The 24,193-nt window shown below is 45.9% G+C and overlaps 1 protein-coding gene across 1 annotated transcript in view; it reads left to right on the forward strand.

Annotated features, from left to right (window-relative positions):
• Positions 1-24,193, forward strand: part of DOP1B (DOP1 leucine zipper like protein B) — a 108,080-nt gene that overhangs the window by 8,933 nt on the left and 74,954 nt on the right. Inside the window, exon 3 of the mRNA XM_082655204.1 lies at positions 23,816-23,997. Coding sequence (XP_082511330.1) covers positions 23,816-23,997 — 182 coding nt within the window. The remainder of the gene's footprint in view (positions 1-23,815; positions 23,998-24,193) is intronic.

Consider the following 24,193-nt stretch of genomic DNA (forward strand, 5'->3'; position numbering starts at 1 on the left):
CATGGAGATTTACCCGTGTTTTCTTCTAAGAGTTTTATAGTTTTAATTCTTACATTTAGGTCTTTGATTCATTTTAATTTGTGTTTTGTTTTTTGTTTTTCATAGATGAATATCAAGTATGTAGTAAGGATAAAATTAAGTCATAGCACACATGCAATTCAAACATGTAAAATTAAACAGTCTACCATTGGGAAATGCAAACAACATATGTGCCAAAACTTCTAAAAAATACATGATAAACACAATGACCGTATTATTGTATATAACCAGGGGTATTAGGTATCTCTGGGATGGAAGGGGGGTGGTTTTGGGGCATGTGCATGCATTCTGATGTTCTGGAAACATTTTCTTTTTCTTTAAATTTAATTTTTTATTTTATATTAGAGTATAGTTGATTTACAATGTTGCATTAGTTTCAGGTGCATAGCAAAGTGATTCAGTTATACATATATCCATTCTTTTTTAGATTCTTTTCCCATATAGGTTATTTCAGATTATTGAGTAGAGTTCCCTGTGCTATACAGTACATCCTTGTTGATTATCTGTTTATATACAGTAGTGTGTATATGTTAATCCCAAACTCCTGGTTTATCCCTCCCCCCACCTTTCCCCTTTGGTAACCATCAGTTTGTTTTTGAAGTCTGAGTCTGTTTCTGTGTGTAATTAAGTTCATTTGTATCATTTTTTTTTAGATTCCACATATAAGCGACATCACATGATATTTGTCTTTCTCTGTCTGACTTACTTCATTAGTATGATAATCTCTAGGTCCATCCATGTTGCTGAAAATGGTATTATTTCATTCTTTTTTTACAGCTGATATTCCATTGTATATATGTACCACATTTTCTTTATCCATTCCTTTGTCAGTGGACATTTAGGTTGCTTCCGTTGTCTTGGCTATTGTAGCTAGTGCTTCAGTGAACATTTCAGTGCATGTATCTTTTCTTTTTTTTTTTTCTGGCCACGTTGTGTGGCATGCAGGATCTTAGTTCCCCGACCAGGGATCAAACCCGTGCCCCTTGCATTGGAGAGAACAGTCTAAACCACTAGACCTCCAGGGAAGTCCCCCACCCCCTTTTTTTGCATGTGTCTTTTCGAATTATGCTTTTCTCTGGATATATGCCCAAGAGTGGGATTGCTGGGTCGTATGGGTCATATTTTTAGTTTTTTAAGGAACCTCCATACTGTTCTCCATAGTGGCTGTATCAATTTACATTCCCACCAACAGCGCAAGAGGGTTCCCTTTGCTCCACACCCTGTCCAGCATTTATTGTTTGTAGACTTTTTGATGATGGCCATTCTGACTGAGTTAATTTTTGTACATGACGTGAGGTGGGGCTCCAACTTCATTCTTTTGTGTGTGGAAATCCAGTTGTTTTGCGTGTGCAAAGCCATCTGTTGAAGAGACTGTTCTTTTGAAGGGTCTTGGAATCCCAATTAACTATAGAGAGATGGATTTAATTCTGGACTTTCATTTTTTTCATTGATTTATATGTTTATCCTTGTGCCAATACCACACATTTTGATTATTGTAGCTTTGTAGTAAGTTTTGAAGTGGGGAAGTAAGAGTCCTTCAACTTTGTTGTTTTTTTTTTAGAATTGTTCTGGATTCCTTGAAATTCCATATGAATTTTAGGATCAGCTTGTCAATTTCTGCAAAAAAGCCAAGTGGGATTTTGATAGGGATTGCACTGATTCTGTAGATCACTTTGGGGAGTATTGCCGTATTAACAGTATTGTCTTCTAATCCATGAACACAGAATGTCTTTCCATTTATTTAGGAACATGTATATTTTGAGGTAGGTAAAATTATAAACTTGGAAAGTGCAGTTCTTGAGCATTGAGGTATTCTGTGAAACGGGCTTTGTTTCAGTGTACCTGAAAAACTTTCAGAAATGTTTAATCATTTTAACCCAACCCAGGTTATTGAGTACAGTTGAATCTTTCTTTAAGGAGCTTTGAAAGCATTAGCCATTCATTCTTTCAGTGGCCATCTGAGTGCCTAAAATGTGCCAGTAGGTGCCAGGGTGCAGCAGAGAGCAAAATTGACAAGACCGTGCCCTCATTCTGGTGGGGATGGGGGAAGCTGGATGATAAAATAGACGTGTTGTTAGGTGGTGATGAGTGCTGTGGGAACCGTGAAGAAGGGAAGGGAGGGTGAGGGTTGCTGAGACGATGCCGTTTGACCAAGCCCAGAGACTCTGGTGTGTCTGAGGCCAGGGAGGTTGCCACAGAGCAGGCGAGGGATGGGGAGAGTGTAGGAAACGAGGCTGCAGAGGAAAGGGGTGGGGAGGACGTCTGATCGTGTCGGTCCTTTAAAGCTGGAGTCTGACAGTGGCCCCTGAGCTGGGGGCGGCTGCCCGGCAGAGTGCCACAACCTGGCTTCCCTTTTAGGTGCTAGAACCATTTCCAGCTGCTCTACTGGGTGGGGCTGGGCAGAAGCAGGGAGACCATTTAGGAGCTGTTGCTGTAACGTAGATGGACCAGCAGGGACGTGTTTGGATTCTGAATGTACTCTGAAGGTGTTGCTAACAGGCTTTGTTCGCGGAGCGGATGTGGGATATAAGGGGAAAAGAGGAGTCCAGCATGACTTGCAGGTTTCTGCAAGGTTTTTGGCTTGAGAAGCTGAAAGGATGTGATAGGGAGGCTGGGCAGGGAGACCAGGGGCTCCCGTTGGAAGGTGTTAGTTTTTTTTTTTTGCGGTACGCGGGCCTCACACTTCCACGGTCTCTCCTGTTGCGGAGCACAGGCTCTGTACGCGCAGGCTCAGTGGCCATGGCTCACGGGCCCAGCCGCTCCGCGGCACGTTAGGATCCCCCGGAGCGGGGCACGAACCCGCGTCCCCTGCATCGGCAGGCGGACTCCCAACCACTGCGCCACGAGGGAAGCCCAAAGATGTTAGTTTGAGCGTCTGGAAGATGTTCCAGTGTGATGTACATGGGCTGTGGGATACGAGTTGTATTGGATAAGAGTTTTAAAAAGACAACTTTTTGTTGTCAGCCAATTCCATGTAACCCCGCTCCTGTGTCCTCTTTGCGCCAGCTTCCTGTCCTCTGCTGCAATGATTAGGTAATGAGGGTGAGTGGCCCCCTTGATGAATTTGCAAGATGTCGGTGGGATGAGGGCGACACCGTCGTCTGTCCCTCCCCCAGCCTTGCCGATGACAGCTGACATCCGTAGAGAGCGCACTGTGCTGAGGACCTGGTGTGCATCCTTGTATAGACTTACAGCATGTCTTGAGATTGGACCCAGACTAAGCAACTTGTGCAAGATCATAGCTGGCAAATAGCAGAGGGAGGACCCAGACCCTGTCTGCCGGCCTCCAACACGGTGCTCTGGAGCAGGGCCCCCAGCTATTTTCATGTCAGTATCTGTGGCTCACATAAGGGGTCAGGGATGCACCTCTTTGCTTTCTTCATTAGCCAAACGAGGCAGATCCGATTATTAGCCCCATTTTACTGGTGAAGCCCCGTGTCATATGGCTGCTCAGTGGTTGTTAGGGGTTGAGTTGTGTCCTCCAAAATAGACCTGTCGTAACCCCCAGTATCTCAGAGTGTGGCCTTATTTGGAGATCTGATCTTTACAGAGCCAGTCCAGTTAAGACGAGGTCATTATCCAGGATGACTGTGTCCTTATAAAAGGGGGAAATTTGGACCCAGACACAGACATGCAGAGAGGGAAGATGCCATGAGAGAATGAAGGCAGAGATCCGGGGGATGCAGTTAAAAGCCAAGGAATGCCAAGATTGCCAGCCAACTGCTGGAGGATAGAAGAGCAGCCTGGAGCAGATTGTCCCTCACAGCCTCGGAAGGAGCCGGCCCTGCCGACACCTTGATCTCAGACTCCTGGCCTCCATTTCTGTTGTTGTAGGCCTCCCTGCGGGTGTGCTTTGTTACAGAAACCCTAGCAAACTGATACAGTGGTAGAACCACTGTATACTGAACACTTCGGTGCTTGGGACCCAGCACTGAATACACGGTTCCTGCTCTCATGGAACCTAAGGCTTTGCTGGTAGCAGACAGACAGCGAATAAATACGTGCCGTTGGGGGCTGAATGCTAAGAGGAGAAGTTAACGAGGAGAGCCGGTAGCGAGGAAGGAGGATGGGATGCTAGTTCAGGCAGAGACGGCTCTCTGATAATGTGACATTGGAGATTTGAGCAGAGGCCCAGATGCGTCGAGCTAGCTGGTGGGGAGGCCATCTGGGGCACGGGCCTGAGTCCAAGGTCCAGCAGGGGGCGGGCGTGGCTGGAGAGGAGAGGTGACAGGGGTTGAGGGAGGAGAGGTAGCCAGGGCAGGTCACCGGGCTTTGTCCTGCGTTGGAGGGACGCCACTGAGCTTCCAGGAAGGCTTTGAGCAAGGTGACCCATCACTGCCTTTCTCCGTAGAGGAATCCCCCCGGCTGATGCCTGGGGAATGAGCCTGATCACGGGAGCCTGGGGGTGGGAGTGGGCAGCCTCGGCACCCGCATCAGAGTTACTGGACGAGGAGGGTTTGGGAAGGTGCTGGAGAGAGCGAGCCTTGATCAGCTTAGCGATCACTTGCTTCTGGGAGACTCGCGACTTCTGCATTCAAGGGTACCTGATAGGAGTTGATGTGAATAAAAAATTTTCTTAAGGCTTTTGTGATGCTTAGACTTCTTGGACTCTTGTGTGGACACACAAATTCAGTGAGTGAATTAGTGACGAATTAGTAAAAAACGCAAGCAGAAACAATATCGTGGTGTGCAAAGTTAGGTGCAGTTGTGTTCTAATTAAGGTGGACGATCACAAGTTATAAAACACAAACCGTATACTCAACAGCCGAAGTGTATCTGGCTCAACTTGACAAGAGAAAACTGAGCCCCAAGAGGTTTTGGTTTGTCGGACTATAGACAGGTTCTAATTGTATTATTTCTAAAACTTGCTAAACTTTCAGTATCATGTTTAGAATCTTTCTGTATTATGGAAAAGTTTATCTTTGATAGTTTTATGTGTATCAACCTGAACAGGGTAATTTTTGCTTCGTTGTTTATCTGAGACTTCAAGCTGTCACCTTTCACGGATCATTTTTAGATAAATTTTAATCAAGGGCATTTGAGCCCTGTGAACCCAACCACTGTACCAAGCCTGGGGTAGAACTTGGATTATGGAAATGAAGGATCGTTTATTTAAACTCTACATTTAAAAAACCTTAGCACTGAAGCTTCTTTTAAAAAAAATCATAATGGTTCTGAATGAACCACGTTTTTGGGGGGGGATTTTTTGCTGCTTTTATTCAGTATCCCACTATTTCACAAAATGGCCAGATAGCAGGTGATGTGCATGAGTAGCAAGGGAAATAGGTCTTGGGTATTGTTAAGTGTTTCATCTTCTAAAGTCTTAACGCTGAACGCCAAGCACCTGCTTTTTAAAGCGGAGCTTCCTTGTTGTGGCATGATGGGAAGAAGGTGGCCGGAGCTCGGAGACCAGGTGAACTGTTCTGGTTCTTTACAGATCAGCTCCAAGACCTCGTCTACCTAAACACTTGCTGAGTCTCACCTGGATCCTGACGTTTACCCGAGCCCTGATAACTGCTTCTCTGTTAAATAGCATTAGTTCAGATAAAGCCTCTTTGGTTTGGGGTCTTTGTTAGTTTGCTAGGGCTGCCATAACAAAATACCACAGACTGGGTGGCTGCAAGGACAGAACTTGATTTCCTCGAAGGTCTGGGGGCCGGACGTCCAAGATCAAGGTGTCGGCAGATTTGGTTTCTCCTGAGGCCTCTCTCCTTGGCTTGCCGACGGCTGCCTGTCGCTGTGTCCTCTTCTCCTTGTGTGTCTGTGTCCTAATCTCCTCTTCTTAGAAGGCCACCAGTCAGTCATATTGGACACCACCTATATGACCTCATTTTACCTTGGTCACCTCTTCAAGGACCCTGTCTCCAAATACATCCACATTCTGAGGTACCGGGGATCAGGATTTCAACATACGAATCTTGGGGACACAGTTCAGCCCATAACAGGGTATGATAATGAACTGCAATTTGTCCCTCCACATATGAACTGTTTAAAAAAGTTCATTTCTGGTGGAAGCCCAGATGGCTTTTCATCACGTGCCTCATGGAAGAGTAGAGCGTTATTTATTTAATCTTTTTTTACTGCCCTGGAGCACTGTGGAGAACTTCAGCTCTTGTGTGTGTAGTAATACAGGATGTGCCTGGAACTTCCGAGTCCCTCAGGGCAGCCTTCCGGACTGCCTCAGTCCACTGGGGCTGCTGTGACAATACCACAGCCTGGGGGGCTTATTGACAACAGACATTTATTTCTCACTGTTCTGGAGGCTGAAGCCAAGGTCAAGGTGTAGGCAGATTCAGTGTCTAGTAAGGGCCGTCTTCCTCGTTCACATTGGCTGTCTTCGGTTGTGTCCTCACGTGGTGGAAGGGGCAGAGATCCCACTCTCGAGGGCTCCACCCTCATGACCTAATCACCTCCCAAAGGCCCACCTCCTAAGACCATCACACGGGGGGACACAGACATTTAGACCATGACCCTGATGACTTGTGCCCCACGTGACTGCACCTCAGCGGCTCTGCACCAGCTTCTCTGTGGGGCTCTTTGCGGGGAGTCTTTTAGGGGAGTCCAGCCCTCCAGGTTGGGCTTCCCCATCTGTCTCCCTGTGAGGACCCTTGCAGTCCTCCTCCCACTGAGACACAGTCAGAATTGCTGCCCGTGATCCCTGCTGGACCAGACTCTGCTTAGCAAGTGAGCTGGAGTCAGGCCATGAGCCCCTCTCAGCCCACGTGATGCCTGCTTCCATCTTGTCGACTCACTTTTGGGCCCCCATCTGGTAGAGAAATGGTGTCTCAGTTTAGGGCATTTATTTTAGTCATTTTCCAGCAACCTATTGCTGCTGTCTGGGGCGGTGACCTTGAGGGTAGAAGGTGTCAGATAAATGGGGTGTCAGGGTCATATTGGAAAGTCATGGGCCTAAATGCCTTCTGAGAAGAGATCAAACTTAAAGGATGTTGTTGGCAATTACTGACTCCTTTCACCTGGAAATAAAGTAGATCCTGCACCTCTGCCGGAGAGTGGCGAGCGCAGCGCCCACTTGTTTCTGGCAGTGTTCTGATCTTCTTGGCACTGGGACTTGAGAGATGCAGCTAACAGAACTCCCGTTCCTAATGCGTGAAGGCTGCCCCATCCTGTGCCACTGTCCTATCATCCTTCTTTTTGTGGGTGATGCCCTAGGTGGCATCCTTGCTTCTTACCCTACCCCAGGTTCTCGAGAAGGAGCTGAGAACTGGCAGGCGCTTTGCTGTTCAGCGTTGAGAGAATGGCCTCACCGTGAGCCACTCAAACACCATAAGGCTGACATGGTCCTTCTGGAAAAGTGCATTTCTTTTTGCTGAAGGGAGTCTGATAGGCTGCCAATAATTGATAGCTAGGATAGTCTATTTATTTTGCATCTGAGCCAAGGATTTTTTTCTTTTTTTTTTTTTTTTTTTTGCTGGTCTTCCTTTCACATCTGCTGGAGGGATGGAAATAGTCCAGATTTGGACAGGTGAATTAGTCTTCCAGTAATCTTATGACAAAAGCTCATCTGAAAAAAAAAAAAAGGCTCATCTAGCAGAAGTGAGTTTATGGATAAGGAAAAGGGCTGTGGTTTCCTTGCGTGTTATAAACACTATCAAAAAAGCTAAGAAACCAGAAATATCATGTCAGGACTGAACTGTGTCGTCCCCCCCAATCCCCGCCTCAACCACTAAATGCATACATCAGAACACCCCCTAGTGTGACCGTATCTGGAGATAGGGTTTCAGGAGGTAAGGTTAAATGAAGTCATAAGCGTGAGGCCCTAATCCAGTAGGACTGTGGCCTTAGAAGAGCGAGCTCTCCCCTCCACATGAGGACACAGCGAGAAGGCACCATCTACAAACCAGGAGGAGAACTGAGTCAGTCGGTACCTTGATCTGGGACTTCCAGTTTCCACAATGGTGAGAAATACATTTCTGTTGTTTAAACCACCTAACCTGTGGTATTTTGTTACGGCAAACTAATACAGAAGGAAATAAGTTTAAGCTGGGCTATTTTTCAAAAAGGATGACTGATTGAACATGAACACCAATATACAAGCTTGCATCTGAGCAGGCATTCCCATTTAGTTATCTTTTTAAATGGTCTTCTCTTTTTTCCCTTTTTTTTACAATTTTGTTGTACAATAAACTACACGTATATAAAGTGTATAATGGATGAGTTCTGATGTGTGGATATCCCTATGAAACCATCACCATATAAGATAATGAGCATGTATCCGTCACCCCCAGAAGTTTCTTCCTGGCCTTTTGTGGTCCCTCCTCCCTCCCTCCCCTCTCCCCCATCCCCAGGCAACTGCTGATCTGCTTTCTATCATCATCGACTAGTTTGCATTTTCTAAAATTTTATATAAACAGACTCATACGGTATATACTTTTTTTTTTCCTGGTCTGCTTTCTTTCGCTCAGCCAAGCTATTCTGAGAGTCATCCAAGTCCTATGTATTGATAGTTTTTGCCTTTTTACTACTGAGTAGAGTTTTGTGGATATACACCATTTATTTATCCATTTGCCTGTTAATGGACATCGAGTTGCTTCCAGTAGGTATATATTTAACTTTAAAAAACTGCCAAATTGGGCTTCCCTGGTGGCGCAGTGGTTGAGAGTCCGCCTGCTGATGCAGGGGACACGGGTTCGTGCCCCGGTCCGGGAAGATCCTACATGGCGCGGTGCGGCTGGGCCCGTGAGCCATGGCCGCTGAGCCTGCGTGTCCGGAGCCTGTGCTCCACAACGGGAGAGGCCACAGCAGTGAGAGGCCCGCGTACCGCAAAAAAAAAAAAAAAACCTGCCAAATTGTTTTCCAAAGTGTAATTTTACACCAGCAGTTACGAGGACTGCAGTTCTTCCGTATTCTTGCCAACACTTGGTATGGGCAGTCTTTTTTTTTAATTGAAGTATAGTTGATTTCCAATATTTTATTAGTTTCAGTTGTACAGCATAGTGATTCAGTATTTTTACAGATTATACCTCATTAAAAGTTATTACAGGATAATGGCTTTAATTCTCTGAACTGTACAATATATCATTGTTGCTTATCTATTTTATACATAATAGTTTGTATCTCTTAATCCCATACCCCTAATTTGCCCCTCACCCCTTTCCTCTTCCCTTTGGTAACCACTAGTTTGTTTTCTATATCTGTGAGTCTGTTTCTGTTTTAGGTATACATTCATTTGTATTTTGTTTAGATTCCACATATAAGTGATATCACAACACTTGTCTTTCTCTCTCTCTGACTTATCTCACTAAGAATAATATTCTGTAGGTCCATCCACATTGCTGAAAATGGCAGAAATTCATTCTTTTTTTCAGTTGAGTAATATTCCATTGTGTGTATGTATGTGTATATATCACTGTGTGTATATCTTCTGTATCCACACCACATCTTCTGTATCCATTCGTCTGTTGATGGGCATTTAGGTTGCTTCCATGTCTTGGCTATTGTAGACAGTGCTGCTGTGAACATTGGGGTACATGTATCTTTTCAAATTAGTGTTTTCATTTTATCCAGCTATATACTCAGGAATAGAATTGCTGGATCATATGGTAACTCTGTTTTTAGTTTTAGTTTAGGGACCTCCACACTGTTTTCCATAGTGGCTGCACCAACTTACATTCCCACCAACAATGTATGAGGGTTCCCTTTTCTCCACTTTTTGATGATAGCCACTCTAACAGGTATGAGGTGATACCTCATTGTGGTTTTGATTTGACTTTCTCTAATAATTAGCCATGTTGAGCATCTTTTCATGTGCCTGTTAGCCATCTGTATGTTTTCTTTGGAAAAATGTCTGTTGAGGTCTTCTGCCTGTTTTTTTGATTGGGTTGTTTGTGGGTTTGTTTTTCTTTCTTTCTTTTTTTTTTTTTTTTTTGATATTGAGTTGTCTGAGCTCTTTGTGTATTTTGGATATTAACCTCTTGTCAGTGATATCATTTCCAAACATTTTCTCCCATTCTGTAGATTGTCTTTTTGTTTTGTTTTTGGTTTCCTTTGCTGTACAAAAGCTTTTAAGTTTAATTACATCCCACTTGTTTATTTTTGCTTTTATTTCTTTTGCCTTAAGAGGCAGATCCAGAAAAATATTGGTATGATTTATGGCAGAGTGTTCTGCCTATGTTCTCTTCTAAGAGTTTTACAGTTTCAGGTCTTTACATTTAATCCATTTTGGTCTTTAATCCATTTTGAGTTTATTTTTCTATATAGTGTGAGGTAATATTCTAATCTCATTGTTTTACATGTGGCTGTGCAGTTTTCCCAGCAACACTTATTGAAGAGACTGTCTTTTCTCCATTGTATAGTCTTGCCTTCTTTGTCATAGATTAATTGACCATAGGTGTGTGGGTCTATTTCTTGGCCCTTTATTCTGTTCCATTGATCTGTGTGTCTGTTTTTGTGCCAGTACTATGCTGCTTTGATTACTGTAGCTTTGTAGTATAGTCTGAAGTCTGGGAGGGTGATTCCTCTAGCTTTGTTCTTTTTTTCTCAGGATTGCTGTGGCAATTCAGGGTCTTTGTGGTTCCATATGAATTTTAGGATTATTTGTTCTAGTTCTGTGAGAAATGTCCTGGGTAACTTGATAGGGATCACATTCAATCTGTAGATTGCTTTGGGTAGTATGGCCATTTTCACAGTATTAATTCTTCCAATCCAAGAGCACGTGGGTTCGATCCCTGGTCGGAGAACTAGATCCCATATGCATGCCACAACTAAGAGATCCTGCATGCCGCAACTAAAGATTCTGTATGCTGCAATGAAGATCTGGCCCAGCCGAAATAAATAAATATTAAAAAAAGAAAGTTCATGATCATTGTAAATTTTTGTTTTGTTTTGTTTTTTAAATTATTTTTTGGCTGCATTGGGTCTTCGTTGCTGCGCATGGGCTTTCTAGTTGCGGTGAGCGGGGGCTATTCTTCATTGTGGTGCACGGGCTTCTCACTGCAGTGGCTTCTCTTGTTGTGGAGCATGGGTTCTAGGCACACGGGCTTCAGTAGTTGTGGTACGTGGGCTCAGTAGTTGTGGCTCACGGGCCATAGAGCGCAGGCTCAGTAGTTGTGGCACACAGGCTTCATTGCTCCATGGCAGGTGGGATCTTCCCGGACCAGGGCTCGAACCTGTGTCCCCTGCATTGGCAGGTGGATTCTTAACCACTGCACCATCAGGGAAGCCCTGTAAATTTGTTTTAGTCCTATGGAAATACAGCACAAAGAGAGCTCTGAAAATCTGCAGTGTTTCTTTGTATGTAATAGCAAAAAAAATTGGAAATGACCACCCTCAGTAGGGGAGTGGCAGTAGGATAAAACATGACACAACAGCATCCAACTGTAGTTACTAACTCGAAACTACATATGCAGCATCCAACTGTAGTTACTAACATGAAAGATGCTCACAGTAAAGTAAGGGGGCAAAAAAAGACAGGTCAAACCGTTCATGTATCGCGGTGTTGTGCGTATGTTTGTGTGTGTGCGTGTGTGTGTATGTGTTTATGTAAAAGAAGAAAGGAGTGAAAGGGGATTGTATAGGAGTGGACAAGATCTAGAAGCCCTTCGTTGTTGGCCTAGTTTACTTCCAGTTTTCATAACTCTAAAGGAGGCTCTAATGAGCATCTTTCTGCCTGTGGCTATTTTTGTAAGGTATGTCTCCCGTGGTGGAGCTGCTATGTCAGTGAATGTAGAGTTAAATCTCTGGACACACAGCTTTATTTTGTGTGGCCTTTATTTTGCTCCACTAATTAAATTGTCTGCACGGTGCCAGAGCCATGCCTTTTAGCTGCTGTGTTTACGTCTTTATCTGGCAGGACCGTGCTCTCCACCCCAGCCTAACCACTCTTCTATTCCAGAATTTTTCTACCATTCCCAGGCAGTCTTCTTCCAGATGAACTTCAGAATCATTTGCAAAGTTTTTTAAAACTCTTATGGGGCTTCCCTGGTGGCGCAGTGGTTGAGAGTCTGCCTGCCGATGCACGGGACGTGGGTTCGTGCCCCGGTCCGGGAAGATCCCACATGCCGCGGAGCGGCTGGGCCTGTGAGCCATGGCCGCTGAGCCTGCGCACGTGGAGCCTGTGCTCCGCAACGGGAGAGGCCACAACAGCGAGAGGCCCGCATACTGAAAAAAAAAAAGCATTCACTTAGGTTCCTAAGCATTGAATTGTTCTTCTTATGTAAGTCCTTCTTGTGCCTTAAATATATTAGAATTTATACATGTATTTCTGCTGTTATCAGTGAGGTTATTTTCCACTATATGTTTTAACTGGTTGTTGCCACTCAGGAAACTATCAATTTATAGAATTTGGAAACCAGCCAACCTAGTGAATTTATTTCTAAGTTTTTCCAGCTAATTGTGTTGAGTTCTTTGGGTAGACAGGTGTACATATCATCAACCAGCCCTGAGTTTGTGTTTTTTCCCAGTGTTTTGTTAGCATTTTCTGGAATAAGTTTAAATAATAATGATACTATCAGTGTATCAGTAACACTAATGTTAGCTGCTGTAACAAAGAAGTCCAAAAATTCAGTGCCACCATAAGACTGAAGTTTCTCGCTCATGGATCAGTTCTGCATGCTGGTCCAGATTGGGCAGCTCTCTTCCATATGGTCATTCCAGAGACTCAAGCCAGGGACTCTGCCATCTCTAACACATGCCTTGCAGAGTTGCTCTATTCACTGCCGCTCTGTCCCACAGGAAGGAGGAAGAGCGTGTAGGTGCATGCTTAGACCTTAATGGCACATGTTACTTCCACTCATATCTTCAAGGGAGAAAAATATCGGCTGGTCCAGCAGCCCTGGCCCAGCTGTACCCTTTAGCACAGGAGGGGACTTGATTTAGGTGGGCGGTCCCCATCCCTGCTCCTACCTGGCGTGCAGTAATCTTAATGGGAGTGCCTCAGCCCTGCAGATCCATCGGATTGCTTGCCTCATCAGGGATAAGCTTGTTCCTTATTTACTAACCTTAATGACTTCTTATCTTTATATGACAAGAAACATATGTCATTTCACGACCTCATCAGTTTGTACGGTATTCATTGTGTTTTTCCCAAGCAGCACAGTTCTGCCCTACATTCTACTCACGTGCTTTTGGTGATTATTATCTGGCTTAAGCCAGATTCTCCCAGTGCCTGAGATATGCCTTGGAAGTAAATTTGTTGGAAGGTGTGCTGATTCAGATGTTGTGGGGTGAAGGAAGGAACACCGAGCTTGGGGGCAGAGCACCAGGGTTCATGGTCAGACTGACCACTTCTCAGTTTGGGGCAGACGTGCTGGTTGCCACCCACTCACCCCCCTCTTCCTTCTTGTCAAAAGAACCCAGGTATGTTTAGGGGTCAGGTGGTAAAGTGCTACAGGGTGGTAGCCCCCGTCTTCCAGCCCCACTGGTGAATATTATTGTTTGAGGACTTAATCCTAGTCATTCTATTTTCCTATAGACACAGGCACATGACCTTGTCTGGCCGTGAGATGTGGCCGGCCGGCTTCTGGAAAGGATTGCCTCTAATACAGAGAGACAAAAAAAGGAACAAACTTTTTTTTTTTTTTTTTTTTTTACTGCTCTCTGTAGCCATGTGAGAATTTAATGCCTGATATGTGACAGATATCTGAGCTTATGGCAGGAAAAGACTGAAGATAAGTCAGTTCACCGTTGGGAGCATATAAGCATGAAAAGGTTTGGGTTCTTTTAGGATGTCGTTGAGCCCTTGCGTGAACCAAACGCAGAAGTAGGCTCCTCTAGACCGGGGTTTCTCAGACTCAGCACTGGTGACCTTCTCCGATGGGGCTGGGGTGCTGTCCTGTGCATTGTAGGGTGTTTATCAGCGTCTTGATCTCTGTCCCCCAGATGCCAGGAGCACCCCATCTCCCCTACTGTGACAGCCAGAAATGTCTCCAGACGTTGTCCAATGTCCCTTGGGGGAAAAATTACCCCAGTTTGAGAACCACTGCTTTGGACTTTTGGTTGTGAGGTGGCAGATTTCTCCACTGAGACTTGTATAGTCAGATATCCTGTTCTTTACATCCAAAAGCTTCCTAACTGATCTGCAGCCTTGGACCATCCTTAACCCATGGGGAGCCTGTTTCCTCTGCGAGCTGATGCAGGCACACTTGTTTCTTGACAATAGAGGGGTGTGTGTGCCCTTAAACGTGCAGCATGTCCTGTGCTGATCTGTGCCCTTGCCGTTGGCATTCCTGTGGTTCTCGCTGGAATCAGGCCTTTCTGGAGTAGCTGCCGATGATTTCCTGTCTCCCCATCTGCACAGGTTTCATCCTAAGTACGGAACTTCCTCATATTTCTGAGGAGATCGTGTTCTTCCAGCACCTGCTTTATGCCAGCCACACGTCTGCCTCTCGGTTCTGAGTGTCCCGGCGATTTTACAGCTGCTGGGGTTTGGAGAGGAGACGCAGCGTTCCCGTTATTTTTCACACCTAGAATCCTCCAAAATCAGTGCCCTGTGACTCCTTTTACTGATAAAGACACCGAATGAAGCTCAGACTCTTCTGCGTACAGTGTTTCAGCCCAGCCAGCGCCCCTGCAAAGCCCATGGGGCTGGGGGGTGGCACGTGGACATGAGGGAGGGCCGAGGACCGGCACTGCATTCAGCAAAGAATAAAGTCTGGAAACAGAAAGCGCTGGGAAGCATCACAGTAGCCCCTGAGGTTCCTACGTGGGAGACAGGGAACGTAGGTGTCAATGGTGAGAGCGAGTGACTTTTACAATCTAAATGTAATAAATTCAGAAGGGGGAGAAGAGCCATGTTTGAGCACGTGTGTTGTAGCCTGCCTTCTGTGAGGTAGCGAAGCATTTGTTGTGATGTTTAAAGACGTGGTTTTCTGACCTAGCGTTAGGTTCCTGAGTCGTGTTAGCCAGGAGCCTGGGATGGCCCCCGGTGCTATGTCCCACGTGCGTGCGCATGTGTGTGTACATGTGGGTACGTGTGTGTGATCCTGATGCCCTGCGGGGTGGAAGTGGAGTGAATACCCTGGACGCCTCTGCTCCCTTTGGAGTCTGACCTGCAGGACCAGCCTGTGAGTAGGTAGCGGCGAGTTTTCTTCGTGAGAAGCTGGGGCGTCGGCGCGGGCAGCAGCTTGTGACAGGCTGGACGGCTGGTGAGGGCCTGAGCCCGGCTCTGACCCAGGTCTGCCAGTCCCGAGCCTGTGCTCTTCATCCTGTTGCCCCTGCCGTTGCCTTCCTGATCTTTCTCAGGAGTTAGGCCAGCAAAGCATTCCCTCTGCAGCAGAGCCCTCCAGGTAAACTGATAAAAATGAGTTTCTGAAACTTCCAAGCCGAGGCCCAGGCCCAGGGCTCGATCAGGTGGTTCTTCCCGCAGACGGTTAGTTACTGCCACCCTGTGCCCCGCGGCCGAGGCCTGGCCTGGGGGCTGCTGCCCTCACCTCTCAGCCACGTTTTGTAAGGTCTCCGGGCGTGTAGATGCTCAGCCTTCAGTCGTCCTCCTACGCAAGCAGCATGGTATTTGTTCAGAAAGTGCAAGTTAACATAAGCTACAACAATAAGGTAAAACTGATGCAAAAGAAATAATTTTTAGAAAATTAAAAGAAAAAAATGTGTTCTAATGGGTCTCTGATGCAGGCGGTTGAGTGAGCCAGAGGCCCCAGTGCCCAGAGGCAGCTTCAGAGCAGGCTGGGACTGTGGGACGTGGATGAGAGTTGACTAATTGGGTGCACGGCCCTGCAGGTTTGCTGTAAGCGTCGAACAGAAGGAAACAGCACAGTGATTCTCCGGTCGGTGACCTTTTTGAGAAGGAAGCTCTTCCTTTACAAAGGAGTTGTACTGATGTCATTCCCCCAGTTAAACCAAAGCTGGCCTCACTGGCTACCTGTGGATCCCAGCTCCCTGAATTGGCTCACAGGGGCCTTGACGAGGTGCCAGTCTCCCCACCTGTCTCCTTCCCTCCCTCGCCCCCACCAAGCTGCTGCGGTGGCTCGGTCACTGCCATTTCCGGGAAGGCCCGATGTTCCCTGGTGTGGCCTACTTTAATATGGGAAGTCCTGGCCAGTTCGTTATTGCTCAGTGTCTGTTCTGTTTTTATTCTGTCGGAAGAGCAGAATTGCTGTTGCGGTCCTCTGGCAAGTATTAAATGAGTGTTCAAGCTTGTGCCAACTGGCCAGTCCTATTCACTGTTCAGCTTCCTTTTTGTGGCATGAAATGAACATCCTTATAAAGATGACTGACTTCCAGAAGGAAGACATGCCAGTACTTTACCATTTGCTTGATGAGAGCCATGCTTTTAAATTGGCTTCCTTACATCCTCTATAGACAAGCATGAGGCATTCTGAGGTCAGTGCTATCACTGGGAGAGCAGGTCTGGGCTGTCTCTTCTGGGAACTTTTATCTATCTATCTATCTATTTATTTAATTTTTATTGGATTATAGTTGATTTACAATGTTGTGTTCGTTTCTGCTGTATAGCAAAGTGAATCAGTTATACATATATCCACTCTTTTTTATATTCTATTCCCATATAGGTCATTACAGAGTACTGAGTAGAGTTCCCTGTGCTATAAGTAGGTCTTTATTAGTTATCTGTTTTATATATAGTAGTATGTATGTGTTCTCTTCTGGGCACTTTTAAAGGAAACATTTAAAAATTCATTTTAAAGGCTAGAGCATTTTAAAATATAATTTAACTCCCCTCACCCATATTGTTAAATTACCCTAAAGTTTTTAAAATTGTGATAAAATACATATAACATAAAATTTATCATCTTAACCATTTTTAAGTATATTAAGTTACTTTTTGAGTCCTCGGGCTACCCTTTTGGAATTTTTAATCATGGTTTTTACATAGAACCGTTCTAAATCATGCCGAGTCCTGGAGAATATCAGACTGTCAGACTGTATAATGTCAGAGTAAAACAAAGTGAAACGTAGACATTGCCTTGGGTGGAGTGAAGTGAGACACTTCCTGGTCTCTATTCGCAGAGCTCAGATGTGGTTCAAACTCTTTTTTTTTAAGCTTACATTTTGTATTTTATTACTTTGTCCTAAGGTCAGTCTGCTAAGCCTATGAACACAATGAGGTTAAAAATATTGTAATTATATCTTAAGGAATACTTTTAAAATAGTATAGTGCCTGGGTGAAATAAATAAGGAAGTTTAATTTCCTGTCTAATCATATTTTTCCTTTCTGGTTAGCACATAAAAAAGTAATTTTGAAAGCATGGCTTCCTTGCCAATTCATCTGTTTCCCTGAGATATCTATTCTACAGTTGTAGAACCTTTTTCTCTCTCTCTTTTTTTTAAGTATACATCCTTTTCATTCAGAGTTCAAACAAACAAACAAAATATATATATAGGTATATATATGTATATATATGTGTATATATACATAATATTAAGCTTACTGGCCAGTCACTTTGGGTTTCTGTTTTCCTGAAAAACACAACCTGGAAATATTCCCTGAGCTTTTCTCGCTGGAGAAGGCTCTTGCCAAAGCGAAATGCCCAGATGGAGGCTGGAGACAGGAAGGCAGAGTCAGGGTGGCCTTCCCTGACCTGAACCGGGTCCAGTCATGGCAGCTCTTGAACAGCTGGGAGAGGGGCATGAGGAGGGAATCAGGCATTTTCAACCCCTAAAGGGTGCGACTCAGTTCAAGGGGGCTATTTTGCCAATTCAGGGTTAAAAACTCTCACTCAGGACAGGCTGGACCCAGTCCCTGTGTCCCTTCAGGATTGTTAAAAGGAGGCCCTTTGTTCTCTGGTCGGGAAACAGTTTTCAGTTTAGTCCAAGGTGTGGACGTCACTCGGGAATTCATGTTCCTTGCAGCTCAAAGCCAGTGTGGCAAGAGCAGTTGGGGGAACACAGCGTTCATTTTTTTATTCTTTTTTGGTGGTAAAATATATGCAACATATGTTCAACTGTTTTAACTATTTTTGAGTGTACGGTTCAGTGGCATGCAGCGTGTTTCATTGTTGTGCAGCCATCACCACCATTCATCTCCAGAACTTTTGCATCTTCCCGAGCTGGAAACTCACTCCCCATTTCCTCCTCCCCCAGCCCCTGGTCACACTGCTTTCCGTCTCTATGGATTGACTACTCTAGGGACCTCGTGTAAGTGGAATCATACAGTATCTGTCTTTTTGTGTCTGGCTTATTTCGCTTAGCACAGTGCTTTAAAGGTTCATCCAGGTTGTAGCACGTGTCAGAATTTCCTTCCTTTTTAAGGCTGAGTAATATTCCTTTGTGCATATAGACCACATTTTGTTTATCCATTCATCCATGATGGGCACTTGGATGGTTTCCACTATTTGCCTATTGTGAATAATGCTGCAGTGAACATGGGTGTGCAAATATCTGTTTGAGCCCCTGCTTTCAGTTCTTTTGGGTGTGTGCCCAGAAGTGGGATTGCTGGATCAAACGGTAATTTGGTAAACAAAGCAAATGTTTAACATTTTGAGGAGCACTGCGGTCGCGCCATTTGACATTCCCACCAGCAGTGCACGGCACTCAGTTTTGAAACGTCCTAGGACAGGGCTGCTCTGAGTAGAATGTCTTCTTTTTCAAAAGCAGTGGCAGCTGAGGGCATCAGGCTTGATCCCACCTCCCAGGGAGGATGCAGCAGAACCCCTCCAGGTTCCTATTGAGGAGTGTCTTTGGGAGTCTAAGGTGGGCTGGCGGCGCTGGGCACTTCACTCGTGCCCAGGCCTGATGACTTGGGCGCTGGCGTTGACAGCCCACAGGTAGAAGAGCTTCTGAATCGAGGGTGTCTGCCTGAAGAAAGCCACCGGGCTGAACCAGCACACGGAGCTTTGACTATGTAGCAGCCAGATGGGGAATGAATCATTATAGCTAACGATCTCATTCTCTTTTAAGTTTGCCCTAAAAACATGGAGCTGTTTCCCCCATGGCCGTGCTTTAGTCCTCAGTGAGACAGAGGAAAAGTCTCACGTAGGTGGAATTTGAGATGCTACTTAGTACTACTCAGGTAGAAGGTGTCTTTGAGTGGGACCCACACCCACTTCCTGTGTAAATTAAGTCACACTGGGGGAGGTGGCACCCTGTCTAGGGGGAAGCCTTTGTTTCCAAAAGTGCTTCCAATCTACTACATGGAAAACCTTTTCACCCGGCAATTCTGATCTCCAGTCTTACCACATTTTTTTTTTTTAAGATTTTTTTTGATGTGGACCATTTGTAAAGTATTGAATTTGTTACAGCATTCCTTCTGTTCTGTGTTTTGGCGGTGTGGTTCTTTTTTTTTTTTTTTTTGGTTTTTTGGCCACGAGGCATGTGGGATCTTAGCTCCCCAACCAGGGATGGAACCCACACCCCCTGCACTGGAAGGCGAAGTTTTAACCAGTGGACCGCCCCAGCGAAGTCCCTCCGGTCTTACCACTCGCAAAACATTTCTTTAGAGTTTTTTCATTAAATATCCTTTTAAAATAATATTTTCTTTCCTTTTTAATCTTAAATATTAATGACTATTTACCTTTTCCTTTGTTGCCTTAAAAAGAAATTTCAGGTTCTCCAACTCCACCTCTTATTATATGCAGATTTTTCTCCTTGTCTTCAGTGTCTCTTGGAATTCTCATCATCTGTTGGGTCCGCAGTTGATTTCATCTCCAAATATACAGCAGTTTGAGTTTTTCTTTTCTGATACAATGTATTCCTCAAACTTTCTTGTTAACACATCTAACTAGTGTCCTTGTCCGCTTTTGTGACAATAAAGGATATTATTTGTAAATGATTGGATTTCTGTCAGTTCTTTTAAAATGCAATGCATTTTGTCTCCATCTTTAAATCTGGTACTTAACAGTCAGCTTGTCATTATAATAAGAGGAGATGCTTGTTGATTGCTTGCTTTGTGGCAGGCCCTGAGCTAATTTCCTTAAGTGTGGTATGTCATGATGCTTGACACTTCGTTAGGCACCATTATCCCTGTGAAACCGGAGCCCAGAAAGGTTAAGGGATTTACCCAACAGATGGTGGAACTGGAATTCCAGGCTCTGACCCCCAAGCTCACAAGCTTAAACCAGGCATTATAATAGCCGCAGTCTTGTTTGTTTGTTTAACCTGCGTGTTGAAGCACATATTAAGTGCCAGGCTCTGTGGGAAGTGTGTTAACAAAATCACTATGACCGAGGCACCATTTTAGCCCCATTATTCGTGCTGAGAATGGTACAGAGGGGAATCAGTGTCATAGCTGCTCCAAGGAGCAGCCTTGCAAATCCTGTCCGGCCAAATCCTGACTGTAGGTTGGATGAAACCAGTTCATGATCTCTGGGTGTCTCTGCTCTACTCCTGAACCTGTGTGCTTTGATCTAACTTACCGATCTGATGGGTGAAAAGTATGGCATTTCATAGTAGTTTTTTTGTTTTGTTTTAAAATTTTAATTTTATTTATTTTTGGCTGCATCGGGTCTTCCTTGCTGTGTGCGGGCTTTCTCTAGTTGTGGTGAGCGGGGGCTACTCTTCATTGCGGTGCGCGGGCTTCTCACTGCGGTGGCTTCTCTTGTTGCAGAGCACGGGCTCTAGCCACACGGGCTTCAGTAGTTGGGGCACGCGGGCTCAGTAGTTATGGCACATGGGCTTAGTTGCTCTGCAGCATGTGGGATCTTCCTAGACCAGGGCTCGAACCCGTGTCCCCTGCATTGGCAGGTGGATTCTTAACTACTGCGCCACCAGGGAAGTCCCTCGTAGTAGTTTTAATTTGCATCTTTTAAAGCAGGAAGGATGAGCATCTTCTCATTTTTCTAAGTATTATCTGGTTATATCCTTTGTTCTTCTCTGCATTTTCAAATCAGACAGCTTCCTTCATCTTCAGTGTACCTTTCCCTCAAGAGGCACTGACTCCCGGACTCAGATATGCTGTGTTGCTTGGATTAACATGGACAGCATACAATGAACAATCCATTCCACATGTCCTGGTCATGCCCTCAGATTTTGGTTATGTTTCTTATTCTAATTAAATTAAATGGGGTAACACATTTAAATGAGAAAGAAATAGCAACCCGCCTTGTTCATTTGTAATGAATGGTTGTGGTTCCTTGTAATTCCATTTATATGGGAAGAAATGTATTCATCAGAATAGGAAAGGTTATGCCATGGTAACGAACAGTCCCCAAGCTCAGTGATTTTTACAGTATTGTTGAGTTCTGCCTCAGTGGGTCAGCGGGTGGTTTCTGCTCTCTTAATTTCTCAGAGACCCAAGCTGGGAGGGGCTCCAGTTCAACCTGTGTCTCCGTGATCTTAGAGGCCAGGAAAGAAAACCCACTGGGCTTTGAGTTGGCTTCTGAAGCCTGTGCCAGGAGTGACACATCATTCCACTCACCTCACTGGCCAGAGTAAGTCACGGTGCCACGCCTACATTCAAAAGGGCAGAGAAATGGGATCCTGCTGCTGTACAGCCCCAGTGAGCCAAACACTTTTGGATCCCACATGACCACCTTAGGAACTGCAGCCCATCCTTTGCGCCTCAGTTAGCAAACGTCTTTAGACTATGCTGAGCAAAAGTGAGATGGTGACTTAAAAAGCAAGAGCTCGGGGCTTCCCTGGTGGCACAGTGGTTGAGAGTCCGCCTGCTGATGCAGGGGACACGGGTTCATGCCCTGGTGCAGGAAGATCCCACATGCAGCGGAGCGGCTGGGCCCGTGAGCCATGGCCGCTGAGCCTGCGCATCCGGAGCCTGTGCTCCGCAACGGGAGAGGCCACAACAGTGAGAGGCCCGTGTACCGCAAAAAAAAAAACCGAAAAGCAAGAGCTCTGCCTGACAAACATAACAGGTGAGGACAGAGCTTAGTTCTCCTCTGAGGTCATGGAGAAAGCCCACAGCTGCAGTATCGCTAAGCCAGTGAGCCACAGACATGGTTTCCTAAAAGCTGTGTCGTCAGGACTGGCCAGCTGATACTTGTTGAAACTGGGTGATGGGTACTTTGCTGTTGTACCTGCTTTTCTGTATGTTTGAAAATGTCCATAATAAAACGCACTCTTTCCTGTGCATTTCCCACAGTCGTTTCCTCTCTTCCTCGACACCTCAGTTCTTACCCGCATGTGTTTCCAGGTTACCTCCTCAATTTTTCTTTTTGACACGAGCACATTAAAAAAATTATTTTGTTGGCTTGCCCTTTGTTTTAAGCTATCAGACTCTTACAAATAATAGTATAAGGTATTTCTTGACGACCTCTAGGTATAGCTGGTTTTTTAGTTGTAGTTTTATTGAATTTGAGAGTTCAATTAGACCACATGCTTCTGATGGAAAATATTATTTTGCTTCTTTTCCTTTTATCTCCTCCATAACCTCATTATGCAGGATCCCATTTCTCTGCCCCTTTAAACATAGGCGTGGCACCGTGACTTACCCTGGCCAGGGAGATGAATGGAATAATGTGTCCCTTCTGGCACAGGCTTTAGAAGTCAACTCAAAGCCCAGTGGGTTTTCTTTCCCGGCCTCTAAGATCACGGAGACCCCTCCGTGAGCTGAAACCCCTCCTAGCCTGGGTCCCTGAGAAGTTACAGAGAGCAGTGTATGTTTTAGAGGGGGATCATTTTCTTCGCTCCTAGGAAGAAAGCTGTCATGGCCCTAAGACCACATGGTCCGGGGGCAGCGGTTCTGACACACGTCCTGTGACGGTCTTGCGGGATGCCTGCCTTGTAGGAGGCAGGTGCAGAGGGCCGAGAACAGCAGAGGAGGAAGATCTTGGGTGCAGATCCAAGTAGCTCACCACCGAGCTCAGCCCTGAAGCTCATGGTCATTAGCACCGCACGCGAGTCGGTGACATGTGCACTTGGAACCGGGTGGAGCACAAATAAACGTGTTCCCCGCCTAGAGTTGGGGACCATTTTGCCTCGGTGAGTTGGGTGCACAGCTGAGTCTCCCATGAGGAAAACGTTCAGGCAGAGCCTGCACGAGGCGGGCAGGAGCCACAGGTGGACCTGTGCTCTTAGGAAGCTTGAAGCTGAAGCATTAATACATGGAGCCGGTGAATCGGGCAGGAGTCGCACCGTGGAGGCCTTTGAGCAGCTTTTTAAGAAGCGTGGACTTTACCCTGTCAGCTTTCAGTAAATATTTGTATGGATTGTTTCACTGCAATGACAGACCCTTGGTATAGAAGATTGAGTCGTGAGGACCCACCCAGTGCTCTGCGTGTGGTCGCTCGATGCCGTGAAGAACGGCGTTGACCTACTCCCGACAGGGAGGTGCCCTGTTAGCAAGAAATCCGCCGACCGTGTTTCTCAGATGCGGCCAATGCCCAGGGGTGCTTTAGCGCAGGCCAGGCCTGTGTCCTGCTGGCGGAGGCCCAGCTCGGGGGGACTGTCATTCCATGCCAACAGGGATCTGACTCCCTCCTGGGGAACTGAATGGTGAGGACGCAGGAGTCATGGCCTATAGGTGTGTCCCAGACACTCAGGGCCACCTGGCTGTGCAGCCAGGCTGGGATAATGATGGGGAAATCCAGGGCTTCCGTGGCACACGGAAGAGGGGACGGGAGGTCTGTGTTCTGCTTAGTCTCATGTGTAGACTAGAGGCTTCCCCAGACAGAAGCACACGGTTCCATCAGAAACTGGCCTGACAGGGACAGAGTCCCTTTGAAGGGATGCAGGGTTTCCCTTCACTGCTGGGGGCTTCCCGGCCCCGTGTCCCTGATGCTGGCTCGTGGCCCCCCTCCCCAAGCCCTCCCGCGCAGTCCCTCTGTCCTCCTGTCCTGTCACGTCCCACCTCTTACAGCCACACCGGGGCCTGCTGGTGTCTTCCTGGCCTCGGCAGATGTCCTCTCCACAGTCAGTGTCACTGCTTTCGTCCTTACGTGCTTTTCCTCTTGTTTTCCAGGCTCTCCAGAGTAACCTGAGGTATTCCTTGCTGCCAAGACGGCTCATCATCAGCAAGAGATTAGCTCAGTGCCTGCATCCTGCTTTGCCCAGCGGTGTGCACTTAAAAGCCCTAGAAACCTATGAAATTATCTTTAAAATTGTGGGGACCAAATGGCTGGCCAAGGATTTGTTCCTATACAGGTACGATAGCATCCCCACCGTTTTACTTTTTTATTACCCAAGTAATCCATATTTCAGTTCACAAGATGAGAAAACGATAAACAGAGGGGTGTGTCAGTTCACCACAAAGCCATCACAGAGGTCACCAGGGCTCACCTCCTGGAGTATGTCCTCCCTGACTTTTCTCTAAGTCGGAGAGTAACGTGCGTACTGCCTA

This window comes from Grampus griseus, assembly GCF_964374135.1.
Source record: "Grampus griseus genome assembly, chromosome: 5".
In the NCBI taxonomy this organism is placed as follows: Eukaryota; Metazoa; Chordata; class Mammalia; order Artiodactyla; family Delphinidae; genus Grampus; species Grampus griseus.